We start from the raw sequence: 16,103 nt of genomic DNA, 5'->3' as shown, positions 1-16,103 counted from the left end.
AAAGAGTTCAGTCATCTTACTAAAGTGTCACACTGGTACCACTGGGAGTGGATGAAGGAAGAACAGTATATTGCCCCTTAATTAGTAAATGTTGTTTAGGTTGTCCTATGTGACATACACCTGAAGCTGTTTCATGTGAACAGTTAGAGGTGGACAGAGGAGCATGGAAACAGTTCACAGATTGTGTGGGGAGGAAAAAACCCAGCAACTGATGATACCTTGGTAAGTCAAAAACTTCCTATTGATAACTGAATACATACTAATTCAAAATATAAATTGTGCTACGTTTATACTTTCCTCAAAGGGGGAAGCTTCAGCAAAATGTGGAGGAAAAGCATAAACTAAATGCAGTTTTGATATTAAAACAAGTATCTGAAAAGAAGTAGGAGCAACTTGGAGTGAAGAAACTAAAACTGAAGTAATAAGACACAGGAAAAAATGCTAGCCAAGCAGTGACCATAATCTTTGAGAATGATCCTAACTGTAGTAAGTAAAAGAGTATATTTTACAGACTGTATTAATGAATATAATAATTTAATAATGAAATGACTATAATCTTGAGTCTTAGTAGAAAGCTATTCTACTGTATGTTGTACATCATCATACTGCAACTCCATCTGCTTTTGGGATTGACATGCCATGAAGGCATGTCAAACTTGCTAAGAAACAGCTCTGTTTTCTTCTGAAAGGCTGAAGCAGCTAATGAATGGAGTAGAGAACCTTTAGCCTTGCATCTCTGAAGTTAAATGTGGGAACCTAAGATGAACAATTTCAATAGTGGCCTGCCTTTTAGACTTGAGGACTGACTTAGACCAAGCCCCAGTTCCTAACTGCCCTGGTAGGAATCCAAAGGAGCAAATGTCTGCTGTAGGTGACCCTACTTGAGCAGGTAGCTTGGGCTAGGTGGCCACCAGAAGTCCTTCCCAACCTCAACCATTCTGTGAATCTGTGAATTATTCTATAAGTAGGACTTGGGTCAGTGCATGCCACGGAGAGTGCTTGACAGACAAGTGTGTTAATCTAGGTATTTTTGTATTGGAGTGAGAAGGCTGAGGGCAGGGACAGTCTTCCAGCAGCAATTCACACTTTCTTACTTTTCCCCTGGCAGTGTAGGTAGGGAGAGGAGAAGCAAATAAGAGATACTTGCTTTGACAGGGACATGATATTGTTGGACTTGATAGGCTAGCTAACAGTTTTTCTGGGAAGCAAGTGACTTCTCAAACTAGACCATTGCTGGCCAGACACAGTATGCATTATTTTGACAGTAGTTGCATACACGGGACTTGATCCCCAGCTGACTAGTGCACCTTAAGTGCCTTTCCTTAAGGCTGAGTTTTGAATGTTGCATTTTCCAAGGGGACCAAATTCAAGATAATTGCAAAAACTATGTGATCTCATCAATATAAGTCTGTAAGTACCTGCTTTTAGCATAGCATGAGCCAGGTGAAATAGTAGTGTCAAGTACCCTCTCATTGCATCCTACTGAGCTTTTCATTTACCCCCTTGTACTGCTTAGGAATGACATATTTCCTCTTCTCTCATTCCTAATTTTCTGTGTCTGCCTGCAGTTCTGGATGTGTACTGACTGATTTTACAGGTTGCAGCCACCTAACTTGCTACCTACTGTAAGGCAGGCCACAGTTGCTGAATATCTGGCACTCTTGTAGGAAAGCCATGGGGGCGGAGGAAGAGAGTGGTGGCCTCTCTTTAGAAAACGTAGACAAAATAGGGAATGACTGTTTTCTCACATGAGCTTTCTTTTGACAATGAAGCAATAACCTGCTGCATACAGGAGCACCTGGGCAGCTCCTGCTCCACCAACCTGTCTTGCGGCTCTGTGGGACTTCACTGCCCTCCTTGTACCCTCTATTTAGTGCTGCCCTGCCAGTGTGGGCCCGCTTTGAATAGGAAATGTAAGCAAACTTCTGTAAAGTGGCAGCTCCAAGTAGTTCTGAATCATTGTGAACATTTTGTTGTGATGACAGTAGCACCTCACACAGCTCTACTCCAGAATTTGCCTAACATGACAAGAAACTGCTAAGTTATAAACACTTGGCTGTCTTGTGGTTGATGTGAGTGGCCCTGAGGCAGGATGTCTGTTGTCCGGCGCAGGCAGTATTACTGCACAGCAAATTCAGAGAGAAGCCATGAGACTGTACTGGCTGTGGCCCTTCATTTCAAGACAGCTGGAATAATAATATCTGAATGCCTGAGACATGAAAGCATGCAGTGCTGTACCACAAGATACTCTTGCAAAACGTAGTGTGAATGTAGCTATTGTGCTCTAAAGGAGGCTGGGACTCCTCCAGTGTGGATGTGACAGGGACATGCCATGCAGCCTGGGCATTGACATAGTCACTCAACGAAGGCAGGATAAATACAGCCTAGGTAGGCTGCATTTATTTTATGAGGAGTTCTGTGTCTAAATTCCTACACAGCAAGTCATACAAGCCTTGTCTTGCTGCTTATCTGTGACTGGTGATATATCTAATCTATCTTTCACTTCTAGATAATGCTCCTACACACTTGAACGAAGATGGTACTATTTTAGCTGTCTCCCTTGAAATGGGGCCAGTGTATAGACAAGCATGCAAGATTTGTGAAGCCAGAGAACAACTATCAAGAGAGAACATGAACTGATAGTCAGAGATGAGGGCTATCCCAAGAGAGAATGGAGAATGGGGAATACTGGGTTTTGCTCTGAATTCTAGAGTCTGTTCCTGAGTTTCATTAAAGAAACAGAACAGCCAGGCAACCATCCTAGAAAACACAAGGTCTGGACTCAAACCCTACTTGGACTGTGAAGTTTTTAGATTTTGGCTTTCCTACATCCTTGATCAGTGCTCTACTAAAGCTTTTGAGTACAAAGCATTTCTACTGCAAGGTGCAAAATGAGGCACTTCCTATTAAAGAGTTTCTTAATAGTCTTTATTCTTAAGATGGGGGGAGAGTTGCTAGAAGCAACATAGTATATAATTTGCTCTCAGCAGTTCTTCGGGGATGAAGTAATAAAAGTTTAACACCATACACAAGAAAACTATTGATTGAAGTACCAGTAAGATATAGCAAGAAACAAGAAATGAAAGAAAATTATTATCAAGAAATTATTATCAAGAATTATTATCAGGACATAAAGTTGCATTTGAGCAGGGATCCTAAAAACTAGCAGTCATAATAATTTCACAGGCACAGATGCTTTACATAAATGACAATATTATTTAAAAAAAAAAAGAGTCAATTGTACTGCTCAGCTTCTAATGCAAATGCTAGCCTAACTGGATTTCAGCAGTTTGACAGAATAAAAACAATAAGTAGAACACTGTGATTCCAGGATACAGATTACACAGGAATGGAAAAATAAGTTCTATTAGTGTAGACATGATATCATATAATTTTTAAAAATGTATTGTCAAATAAAGAAAATAACAACAATGTTGTTGCCTGATGAACATAAGGATTACAGAAACTTTCTGGAAGAAACTTTGTTCCTATATAGAAAGAGTTTGCTACCTGGGCAACACTGTTGACCACTTTATTCAGAGGGTGTCAGAGATGTATTATAAAATACCAGAGAAAATGAAAGAGAAGAAAACTTAATAATACTGAGAGACATCAATTATTCATATGGAAACTGGATGATTGTTGCCTCAGGAACTGATGCAGAAACTAAATTTGCAAACACTATAAATGACTGTTGCTTGGAGCAAGTAATCGCGGGCCCTGTAAGAAGAGAAAAAACTCTTGGTTCATTTCCAAAGAGCTACTCAAAGAGCCACTCTTCAATAGCAACACAATATCCCCCCAAAATCTGCCATGCTAACATATGTTAAAAAGAATTATATAGAATGAGCAAGTCTTCAAAAGACAATTAAAAGGAACAACTAAAACGGTAGGGGCTTTCCAGGGACAGGGAGCTTGTTCAAAAGTAACGTAGTGAAAATCCAGAACCACAAGTATATAAGATGCTCAAAACCCACCATTAAGAAAACATCTTTTCTCAGTTCTCAACCCAAAAATACTTTTAAGAAAGGTGAATACCCTCCTCTTTTACTGAAAGATGAGGAGGAAGGCTCCTAGAAAGTCTATGGGCTGACTCGTGACAGAGGTATGAAAGGACATCTTATGCTCAAGGAACATAGCGACAAAAAGAAATGCTTGGAGTTCATTACAGGAAACTTACTGAGGGACAACTTGGAGGAATTGTCTTAGGTTTAAGCCTTAGCAGAAGTTTAAAACAAAACATCCAAAAGGGTTTGAGAAATCTGTACAACAGAACTGAAACAGTATTCTGAACTGTTAACTCGAGCGTGTACTGAACTGGCTCACCTGCAGTAGACGTATTGGTAAACGTGATACGTTACGGGAGAGCTGAAATGGCTTTTTGATAGAGGGCAATCATGCCTCTGACGAATTCAGTGAACACTGCTGTGCTATTATACAAATGATCTTTGATCTGGTCACTCCTGAATATTGTGTGCGGTTCTGGAGACAGAGGTACAGTAAAAATGTACTTTTGTATTCTTCAGCTTAGAAAAAATAGAGAGGATATGCTGGAGATTAATAAAGTCACTAATGATGTGGTGAAGATGTATGTGAAGGTGAGGTGAGAACGGATGGTACTTGTTTCTCTAAAACAAGAGGGGAACCCAACTGAACTATTTGGCAGCAATTTTAAAAGCAAAAACAAATAAGCACATAGTTTAATTGTGTAACTCATTGCCACAAGATGTTTTGAAATCCAAAGGGATAAATATATGCAAAGAGTTATTGTATAAATTTATGGATGAAAGGTCCAGAAATAGCTATTAAAACCAGTGTTGCACATATAGCTTTCAGTTCAGGAAATCCATAAGCTGTAGATTGTCAGAACTTAGTAACATACGTTAAAATAATATATGCAAGTAGCATAATATACTTGACTTCTTTTTTATTTTTCCTAAGCATCTGCTACTGACTCTGTTGGACACAGGAGAATGGTAGGTGGATTGTTGATCCAGTGTGTTTTTATGTATGAATGCCAAAATTTAACTGCTGTTATTTTTAACCAAATAATTTGGTAATGGTTGGTTGAGTACTGTGACTGATACTGGTCTTCATCTCCCAAACATAGTTTCATTGAAATAATGACAAACTGGACTCACATGAAAGTGTGTAAAGTATAAGTATTGTAGTTGCACTGGCAAAGTAGACATTATCTTTTACCTATTTTTTAAAGAAAATACTTCAAGATAGAAATATGTCAAGCCAGATCCTAGCAGATGGTGTTAACTGCGTATCCTCTACTTTAGCTGGTGGGAAAGGTTTTGCAACAGCACTGAGGGCCTGGGTTTACACATCTGTTGTTCTGGAGCCAACCTTCTATGGAGAGAGACCCACCTCTTCCACCCCTGGGTGTAACACACTGTGTGGCCTGTAGCCTGAGACTGTCTTTCAAATGCTTGTTCCTGGTGGGTGTACAGGAGGGGGGACAAAGTAAGGGCAGCCAGAAAGGCACTCCTGCATTCTTTCTTACGTTTTTTTGTGGACAGCTGTTTAGATGTTGTGAGTCACCTGTGCCCTGCTTTCAGAGCTGATGGCATTTTGCTCCTTTGAGAAAGTGGAAGTACTTCCTGAGCGTGCTGAAAATCCAAATACTGGAGATAGATAGGCTATAGAACAAGAGGATTCTGCTAATACAAATAAATAATTCATTAACTAAATTCAAGGCTTACATTCGTAGTACAAACGAAGCTGCCTTTCACACCGATGAGAAACAAGAAACCAGTCTTCCAAGACTACTTACATCAACAAAACTTTTTTTTGAATTCAATACATTAGAAACCAAGGAAAATAAGAAGAGAGAAAAAGTGTTTGGAGTCCAGTGAACCTGCCTCATATATCATTGCTAGAAACAAAATTCCTATTTATACTTAGAATTTACAGAGAAGAAATTTGCTAAAACTCATCCAAATCTGACATACTGAAATCCAGAAGGAAGAGTTTTTCTATTGCAATTGTCAGAAATTCAAGCTTCCCATTTTTCAGTGAGGAACATAAGAACTAGTCAAGCACACTTTATATTTCCCACAACTAGCAATTTTCTGACTTTGGAAAGTTTTAGAGGGAGGAGCTCAGAGGTGCTGTGGGAGGGACTAAAATTCATATTAAAGTTTTGGCATGAGGGAAAGAATTGCCAGACTAGAAGGTTTCTTCTGAAGTTTTGCATTTTTTTTTTGCCAATTTAGGATGATAACTGTTCATGTTCAGACTCTTCTAATAATTCTTTTCTGGAATTCTGATTGTCAGATTATTCCCAGGATTGAAGAATGTGGACTTTCATGTTCTCAGGTAATCTCTTTCTTGTTCCTATTTGCTATCTATTAATGTAATAGTTGTATGCTACCAAAAGAATTGTAAACAAACTATGGAAGCAAAAATGGAAAAATATTTCAACTGTCCTGAACATTCCAGAGTATCTGAAGTGACGAAGATGACTGCTAGCAAAGTAGTAAGAAAATGAAATTTACCCTAAATTCAGCTGCTGTTGTTCTTAGTGATTTTTTTTAATGTCTTGTGTATTTGGAAATCAGTAATAGAACTGATTTAATCCATATTCATTACTTTTGAGATTCAGTTGTTACAACAGCACTGGTGCTAAAGGGGGGAGGGAGAGAAGGTTTCAGAAATTTATAATTACGTTAGGAATATGAAAAGCATTGACTTTCCTGTGAATAAACGATTTACAGCATGAGAAAGAATAAAACATGTTTTTCATTTTGTGCTGTGAATGTGACTGCTGTTAAATTTAATGACTTATGTATGTGCATAAAAGTGGAGTGTGAACCATACCGGCTTTTTAATGTCTTTGAATTTTGCACGTTTCCAAATATGCCCACAAAGGGGCAGTACAGAGATAGGCTGCTTCTAATGCAATTCTGAATGTTTAGTAAGGGGGATAAAATGAAAGATAAATAAAAAATAAGATAAAATAACAGAGAATCTGATTTTCAGTCTCAGTAAAGGACAGTTACTGCTTAGCTGCTATGAAGAAGTGAGACTGCCGGCATGGAAGAATTTGGCTGTACGTACAGAGTGGTGTTTGAAAAAGCCGCAGTGTTCTGTAGTCCCTAGGGCAGTCAACTAAGACATATTAAAGATTGTCTAAATTTGGTGGTACTGTTTGATATTAAGTGAGTAAATGTCACAGCAATTTATTTTATATCTCATACTTTATGATTCTGTCCTAGAATACATAAGGACTACAGATGCCTCAAAAATACTAGATTGAAGGAAAAAAACCACTATATTTAAAGTTGTTTTATATTCCTGAATTTGAATTATGTACAATGGCTACCTACTTATATAATGTTTTAAAATAATAAAATACACTCACAAGAGAGCAATCTCTTGATGTACCCCAGCATTTTTCACCAAATTTTATGTATGCATGTTTACATATGCAAAAACACATGCAATTAAAATAATTTATTCTCCTTGGGCTGCTATAGAGAGAACTTAAAATAGGTATAATTTACTTTTCTAATTTGTTCTGCCAGAGTAGTTAACTGTCAGACTCAAATATAAAGAACAATATCAGGTTTTTGGGTGCGATTCAATCTAGGGGACAGAGTTTTCGTCTGGGGATGTTCAAGGGCATCTTCCTCTGTTGCATCTCAGGTGTGTATATTATGGAAAGGCTGATTTGCTGGATGCCTAATACGTAAACACACTCCTGACGTTAAGTAGACTGGATCCCTCTTTGCCTTCAAAGGGTTGTTTCAAACTTTTTTCCAGTGCTGAAGGATGGATAATTGAAAATGCATATTTTTGTTAATTTACAGGGGAAACAGGTTGTTTCCAGTTCAAGTATAAAGGTCATTTGTCATGTTAAAAGATAGGAATCAGTGCATGCTCTGTGTGTAGTGTTTCTGTTAGTTGTATTCAATAGAATCTTGAATGCATTAGTGACTTTTTAAGACAAAAATGTTTTCTCACTGGGAAGAATAATGATCCCAACATGACAAATTACTGCCAGTTTAGCATTTTCAATCTAGTGCAAAGTATTTTACTCACACGAACTTTAGAGTCTCATGACTGCTTATTAGAAGAAACTCTTTCTTTTCCTCTGGAAATAATCTCACTATTCCTGTACAATCCACCACAATCTGTGGCTTCAGTTTCACTCCTATCATCTGAGTTGTTTTAAAATATTTTGAGTATATGTGCACTGCCTCCTGCACATCAGGTCACAAACTGGTGTTATGAAAAGAGAGAGCGTTGATAGAATTGTCTTTTGTTTAGAAAATTGCTTTATGAAATGAGATACTGTAAATTTAAAACTATCAGAAGTTCTCTGTAGCTGCTGTTGTTGCAAGTGAATATTATAGAAAAACTGGGTTTTTTTCTTTGTTTTTTTTCCCGTAAATTTGTATGGAGAGTTTCTCTTCTCCAAAGTAAACCCTGAGATTGTATCATTCTTCATAAAGCAATTTGTTTTCATTTTTCTGCATTTTTCAAGACATGGGTATGATTAGAGGATTTTGAGCAGATTTAATAACTGGAATTTTTGGACTCTAGTCCACTGCTAGTTTGAGCAGTGGACTAGATTTTGAGGTAGCTGTGTCCTCAAATATTTGTAAGTAGTTTTGACATCTTTTGAGTGTTCTTTGGCAGAATAAAGCATCGGTTGTATGTCTTAAGAAGGAAATAGTGACACAATTGTTCTGAGGTATATGACCTAAAAAACTTCACACTGAATTGATTTAAATTATGGATCCTATTACGACTTAATGAATTATTCTTAGTTGACTATGAATATTCAGCTACGCATCCTTGCTTTGTATCATATCCAGATTTCATTACTGCACCAGAAATTGTTGTATTTCTGTCCAGTATAGGAAATAAAAGAACAAAAAGGCATTGGAAGTTTATGCAAGCATTACAGAAAAATTTAAACAGCATGAAAAAATACAATTATAGATTGAATGTGGGCAAAGGAACAACCAAGTTTCTATTATATGTTATGATTTATTTTTTCTTCCTTGTTTTTATGGCTTGTCTTTAGAGCTCTTATGATATTCTAGTATTCAAAGATTAAATAAAACAGGCTTGGTTTCCATGTCTCACCCAATAGCAAACACAGTTATCAAGCAAGTTTCCCTGTGAAAGCAGAGGGGAATCCCAGCCTGCAATTGAAATTGGGTTTGTGCCCTACTCATTTTACAATCCACATTGTTTGCAAGCTGTACACAAAGAAATAGGCTTACGCCAAATTTGAATCAACAGCTGGTAAAAATCAAGAGCACTACATTTAAAAAAAACTCTCCAGAAAACTATGAAGTAGTATTTGTATTGTCTCCCATTAAATGTAGTAACTTATCCGAAGTCCATGGATAAAGAAGGAAACCCGAAATTGAATCTGGGATTTCCCTGTAATTATAAAGGATATTAGCAGCGAATTCCTTATATAGCTGCTGCCTGTTCATGCTGTCACTAATCCAAATATGTAGTGTTGCTTTACTGAACACTTATGCCATGGATCAGGCTATTCTAATTGAATATTGTACACTGCAAAATCAGTGATATAATATAGTTGCTAGGCCGCTAACTCAGCTGATATGCCTTGGCAAGCTTTATGCTTTGTTAAAGTGACCAATGAATATTCTAAAAGTGATCCCAATTCTCTAAAGTTAAGAAAATAAGTAGCTAGGTGACTATAATTCAGTTGTTCTCTAAAATCCATTTGAAGAATTAATTTTAGACATTGAAAACATAGCTCAAGAACAGAGGCTTGTTTTTTTTTCAGAGAGAGAGAGACAGAAATATCAAATTGAAGTCACAAGAAAGGAAGATGATTCACCACACTTTTTTCTGTATATGCAAATACACTTTTTTGTCTATATGTATTTCTAATGGCAGGAAGAAACATATAAAAAGTGTAAAACATATCCTATGCTAAAATGTGCTTTGATGAAGTGCAATCCAGAAGAGAGTGCCCGAGATGGAAAGCCTGGATTTTGCATCCCTGCTTGTCATTTTCATTGTCATGCCCACTTGTATGGCCCTGGCCATTTCACCTCTCCAGTTTTCACACATACAAAATAGTGCTGACCTTCCTATGTGGCATTTCTTAATTATGTGTTTTAATTGAGTGCTTTGAATACTATAATTAAGTGTTCATTAGTCAAAGCATTCATACTTAAGGGGCTCAGTCATGTTGAGTCACTGTATTAGAGTGATATTAATCTATCTGCTCAGATATCTCTAGTTATCTTCTCTGCTAGTAGTAAGGAGAGTTGTGGTTTAACAAGGTTAGGTGACTTATCTTTTGGACTGTGATTTATATCTGCCCTTTCCAGGGTGAAAAATATCTCAGCAAAGACATGAGAAGCTTAGCTTTCATATTTCCTGCTGTTTCCTATGCTATTGGTTAGTTGTCATACCTGGGGAAAAAAACAGCCAAGTAGATACCACCAGGGACTCAAAAATCACTTCAGTGTTCATCATGGCTACAGCATCCGCTGTAACTTCTTTTAGGAGCTGTGGAAGTGGAGAAAGATGTGCAATTCTGGACTTGCAAAAAAATGCAATAGTACCTCTCTGTTTTTTTCTTCCTCACTTCTCCCTCCTTCAACAGCTCTAGAAAAAGTCTACAAGGCACAGAAAGCAAAGAGCTTCTGGAGCCGCAAGAACAGAGGTGCCACGGACGGTTGTGAAGGCTAGGGACACAATTAAGTGACGTTTGAACTAGACACAGCAGGGTGTCCTGAAGTTTAGAATGCAGGGCAGGTTTAGAAGCTTCATCCACCAGCAGACATCAGCATATGTTTAATCAGTGCCTGTAGCAGGAGGTAGAAATTAAAAGAAAAAGGGGATGTGTATGCAAGCTCAGCAGCAGCTGGGAGCAGCTCTCCTTTATTGTAGGCAGGGGATCATAGCTCACAAATCCCTTTGAGTGCTGAGCTTGGGAAAGGGAGATATCCTTCAGCTCCGCTCGGGCCCAGAGCTCAGTGTGGGATATTGTGGTTCAGCAGTAGCTTCTCTTCACAGCCGCAGAGTATTGCTGACTAGCCGTGCTTTGCAGATGGCAAGCTGCTGGATTAAAAAATGATACAGAGTGCAGATCTCTCTCACTGTACTGGAAGATCTTACCACCAGGGAAGCACTAGATAACCCGTCATTTCAGTGTCGTATTTCCATCTTTTGAAGCAATCGGGGTCTGCTGTGACCTAGAAGATTCTTTCTTCTGCAGAGCCATGCATTTGTGAGAGGAAGCAGGTCCTGCTCCAGCATCCCTCACCGGGCCAGCTGCTGGAGTGGGGAGTTCCTGGTGACATTCTGAGATGAATTCTCTTCCCATCTTAACAAAATAAAGTACAGTACAGCATGTTTCTCTCTCTTTCCTGCCCTTAAGCAGCACTTGTAATTTGGTCTAAACGGTGCCTTCCGATCTAGACAAGACAACTTTATAGATAAAACAGAGGTAATAACTTTTCCTGGATTAGGTGGTGTGACCTACCTAGAATTCTTCCAGTGAAGTCTAGAAGTAGCTTAATTTGTAAACTTACTGGAGCTGCCAATGCTGTACCTGTTACTTTTTCATGTTCATTTGTATATTCCCATTTTTCTACTCTTGCCAGAATGTGTATGCATGTGAGAGAAGCAGGAGTGATTAAAAATAAGAAGGACTTATTTAAACGAAATTAAAAAATCCTTATATCTACTGGATACTTTTAGATAGTCTGCTGGCTTTTATGGGATGGGGCTCAGCATTGAAGGGTTAGGCCTCACTCCAAGGTAAGTAGGTAACTTGGACCTAAGAAAGGAGTTTCCTCCTACCTTTGATTGAAAATCGTTTGATTCTGGGAACCATAAGTGTCCAAATATCTTTCTCTTTGTTCTGAGCAGTATAAAACAGGCACCCACATTAGCAGTTATATGTATTGTGTTATCATCATTCCAATAAGAGATCCCTACATTTTGTACATCAGTTTTGGTACAGGTATTTTCACAGTAATTTTCATATCCTCAGGAAAATATTTTTCCTTGTAGAACTTTTTTTCTGACTTTGTTAAGATTTCTGGCTGTTTTTTGAAAGCCAGGAAGTTATCTGACTTCTTAAAAATGTAAATAAAACACAAAATAGAAAATATGCCCTAAGCAGCTGTGTGTTGCCATGGAAGTTCCAGACTATTTCTTAACTATTTTGGCTAGAGTTCATCCCAGAACTGATAAATTCATGTATACTGGAATGTGATACTGATACATTACAGTCTTGACCTTCACAACTATATAAACTCAGTGGGCCAGAATTTTGGAAAGTCATGAATAAGTTGGAAAGTCATTGTAACTGATGATACTGAGCATTGGAATAGATTGCCTGGGGAGCTTATAGAGATCTAAGCACATGCTAGGCAAATATCTCAGATATGACTCAGATAAAGATCATTCTTCCTAAGGCAGAAGTGTAGAGTAGATGGCATCTGGAGTTCTTTTCCAAACCCAATATTTCTGCTTTTGTATGTGATTTTTCTCTTTTGTGTAATCTAAAGATGGGATTTCAGGGGATATTTTAAATTATTGCTCTGGAAGAGTCAACAGTCTGTCTCATATTCTCACCTCTCAGCAGGCAAAATATGGAATTCACCCTGCAAACTGTATGGGACATACAATCACATTGAGGAAGTATCTGTACAAAAAATGAAAAAAAATTTACTTTGCTCCCTAAGTTTGACTTTGCAAATGATCTATGGCCATTTCTCCTGAAGGAAAAATTTTCAGCCTAGTTGCTTTGAATATGTGTGGCAAATTTCAATCATTTCTGGAAAACTGATTGTCTTGGAGTTGCCTCTACTTGCCCGTGTATTTTCAGAAAGTATGAATCATATAAACAACTTTGTACAGTACTAAATGTGCATTCATTGTCTTGTCTTTTCTTGGAAAAACATTGAGGAAATAGAATTTATTGCACTTAATACATTTCACTGTCTCCAGTTTTGTTTTTCCCTTTTATCTCTTCATATGCAAACTTTCTTGATCTTTTTCCCATTTCCTTCGCTCCCTGACCAGTCTTCTTCCTTCACTGTCTGTAATGACAGATTTCTTCATTGCTTTTTAGATTGTGATATCTTTGTATTATAATTTTCCCAATTTATATGATTTTGTGTTTTAGTAATTCTCTTTATAGTATCACACTTCATGCTAGTTTTGGTCAGCAATGTGCGCTCTTTTAAAATATCCCTTCTGATTTTTTATGCATTGTGTTTCTACAGGTTATATTACCACGTGCCAACATTCAGTTTGCCCTTGTAGCTTATTTTCTCCTTCACTCTTGAAAAAAATATCACTCTCTAGGAGAGTGTGTGGCTTAGGTGGTTTTCAGTGAGTAAGCGCTATAATTAAAAATGAGACATAGGGTGAAGCAGCATATGAAGGTACTGAATGCTGATAATAAACTTGGCCTATGCCCAGGAATTAGCGCTGCCTCTAGGGGTGATAGTGTGATCAGGAGAAGTAGATCAACCAATGCTGCTGTTGTAAAGTTTGTGGAATCTGCCTCTTTGGAGCACTTCTTTTGGACCTCTACCTCCTTTAATTTTTCTTGCGCTAATGTTAGCAACTGCAGCATGTGGAAGTTCCATAACATGAAACCAAACTAGATGATTATTCCAGAGTTTTGTTTTCTCAAAACAATGGTTTGACTGTGCACTAATGTATGTTAGCAGCAAAATGTGAAATGGACTATATAATGACTTTAAGATAATTATTTTCATATTATGTATTCTTCCTTAGAACTTCCAAATTTATTCATACCTAGCTGCTATATCAATTATCTCAAATTGCAGCTGTTTCAACTGAAATGTACATTATAGCTATTCTCAATAGTGCTTTTCTGCATGGCAAAGCTGGAATGTATTTTAATTTGCATATATACACACAGTGCTAGCTGTTTCAGGGAAAAGTTTTATTGGTCTATGTTACTCCAATAGGAGGGGAAAGGCATATGTGCAGAGATTCTAGTGCAAGCTTTCTGATGTAAGATTAAGACTTTGAGATACTGTAATAATACATATACTAACATTTAAGAAATAAATCCTCTCTCTCCCAAATTGTCAAGAGTACAGCTGGAAAAAAAAGAAGTCTTTCATGTACTTGCACTAAGAAGACTTTTCTTCTGCTGCTGTGGCGAGAGTGTTTCTGTAACTCAAGCAAGCACATTAGAGTTTGTCTGATACCATTATCCTGAAATCTTTAATGAAAACAGTCCCTTAGCTGATAATATAGTACAAGGAAGGAACGCAGTGCTTCTCAGGTTCACCATCAGAGACTACCGCTGCATCTAGCATGGCATGAGAGGTCATTTGAACATTCTTACATCCTTACACAACAACATAGCAAGCTAAGCCTTGGGTAAAAACTAGGCAAATCTTTTAAAATATTTGTCAGTAGGAGAAATGCCTCCTGTAATCAGGGATATTTCTAAGTCTGAGTTTGAGATTTTTCTCTATTTGAGGAGAAGAGAGGACTACACCATTTTCATGGGAGCTATGAACAATAGAAGCATCCGCTCCCATGTTGCCCTTCTTGGTTTTCAACACTGCCTCAGCCCTGACATGTAGCCTTCGAAGTCCTGAAAGTGTTATAAGAAGCTATTTTCAAGTACGCTTTATCGTTCCGAATTCTAGTATGACTCTGTGATTTGCACCAGAAGGGTTGGGAAGAGACTGGAAAGTTCATTTTTGCTTTTAAATAATAATAATAAAAAACAGAATATCTGAGGAAGATTCATCCACTCCATGACCGTGCTCCTTCCCTATGGTGCTAGGTATTGAATAGAGCTTAAATGGATATCATAAGAAAGCATTAGAGACTTGCATGTTCAGTATGGTGCTGCCTCATATTAGCCAAGGGAAAAGGCTAAGCGCAAGGTTAATCTGAACTCCACTATCTAGACTGTGGGCACCTGAGTTAAGAGACAGAGTTTGAAATTCTCTCTTCAGCAAGATACTGAGAGCCACTCTTCCAAAGTTTGGATTTCTGATTTTTTTCCTGATGAGAAGAAAATGCAAATAACCTTTGAAGTGGGAAACAGATCTTCCTTTCAAATGCTGAAAGCACTCATCTTTAAAAATTACACTGCCTCTTGCCTGTCCTTTTTTCAGACCATCACCCTTTTATTACCTATCTGCTTTGACAGGAGGCCTGTGAAGCTGGGTCATTTGTTGGGCAGCATGGCAAATTGATAACTTGTGTGAGGTTAAACTGCTTCAGCTTAAGGAAAAGTGTTGAATCTGGCTGTCCCAAGAAGTAGGAACTTGAAAAGCTGGACTGTGACAGCTGGAACATACCCCTGTTCTGTTTTCCTCCTTTAACATATACATTTTGAAAGAGAAACTTGGCTTGAACTATGTTAGCTTGATCTCTGTTGCTATTAAATCTCCTCCAGCTACCCACTACTCTGTGGGACTTGGGTGTCTCACAAGTGAAAATATGCCATTCCAATAAAAGTTAGTAATGAGTTAGATGTCATTCCAGCTGAGTTCTGGTCATGAGATATGGAACCACAAGCAGCCAGGTAGCTTTCAGTTCAGAAAGGGAGGCACCTAATGAGTTTCTTTCTTTCCCTCCCGCCCCCTTTTCTGTGGGGGCACTGGTTCCAGGCATCTCTGAGGTTGCAAGATCCAGGGCTGCTGAGGGATCTTGACTAAACTTTTCTTGTAGCCTCTTCCATGCTACAAGGAGCATTATACCATCCTAACCTCGAAGCACCTGTAGTTACTGGCCAGATTGTAGAATCCCTATCCAGGAGTTTTTGAGAAGTGGCCAAAGTCATGGCTGATTTAGTCAAGTGTTGGTGACAGTACTGCTTCTAACAGGAGGTTGGACTTGGTGACCATTTTTTTTTGATTTCTTGATTTTGATTCTATTCTACCATTTCTTTGATTCTGTTCTAGCATCTTCTGTATGAGACCTCCAGTCATTCACTGCAATAGCTATTAATGCTGTGCTAGTGTCCCCATCTCATTGTTAGAGTGGAAGTGCTGATTTGGTAGATTAGTTGCCTCTCAAGTAGCTGAGTGGCTTGAAATTTTTGACACTCTGTCCATGAGATGATGCTGATTTAT

The 16,103-nt window shown here is 38.1% G+C and overlaps 1 protein-coding gene across 1 annotated transcript in view; it reads left to right on the top strand.

The window, feature by feature from the left end:
• Positions 1-6,225: 6,225 nt before the first annotated feature.
• The window catches only part of IL17REL (interleukin 17 receptor E like), a 45,853-nt gene continuing 35,975 nt past the window's right edge, over positions 6,226-16,103 (top strand). The window contains exon 1 of the mRNA XM_062600050.1: positions 6,226-6,327. Within this exon, the coding sequence (XP_062456034.1) occupies positions 6,226-6,327 (102 nt within the window). The remainder of the gene's footprint in view (positions 6,328-16,103) is intronic.

This window comes from Rhea pennata, chromosome 1, assembly GCF_028389875.1.
Source record: "Rhea pennata isolate bPtePen1 chromosome 1, bPtePen1.pri, whole genome shotgun sequence".
In the NCBI taxonomy this organism is placed as follows: Eukaryota; Metazoa; Chordata; class Aves; order Rheiformes; family Rheidae; genus Rhea; species Rhea pennata.
This window is presented reverse-complemented; position numbering and strand designations above follow the sequence as displayed.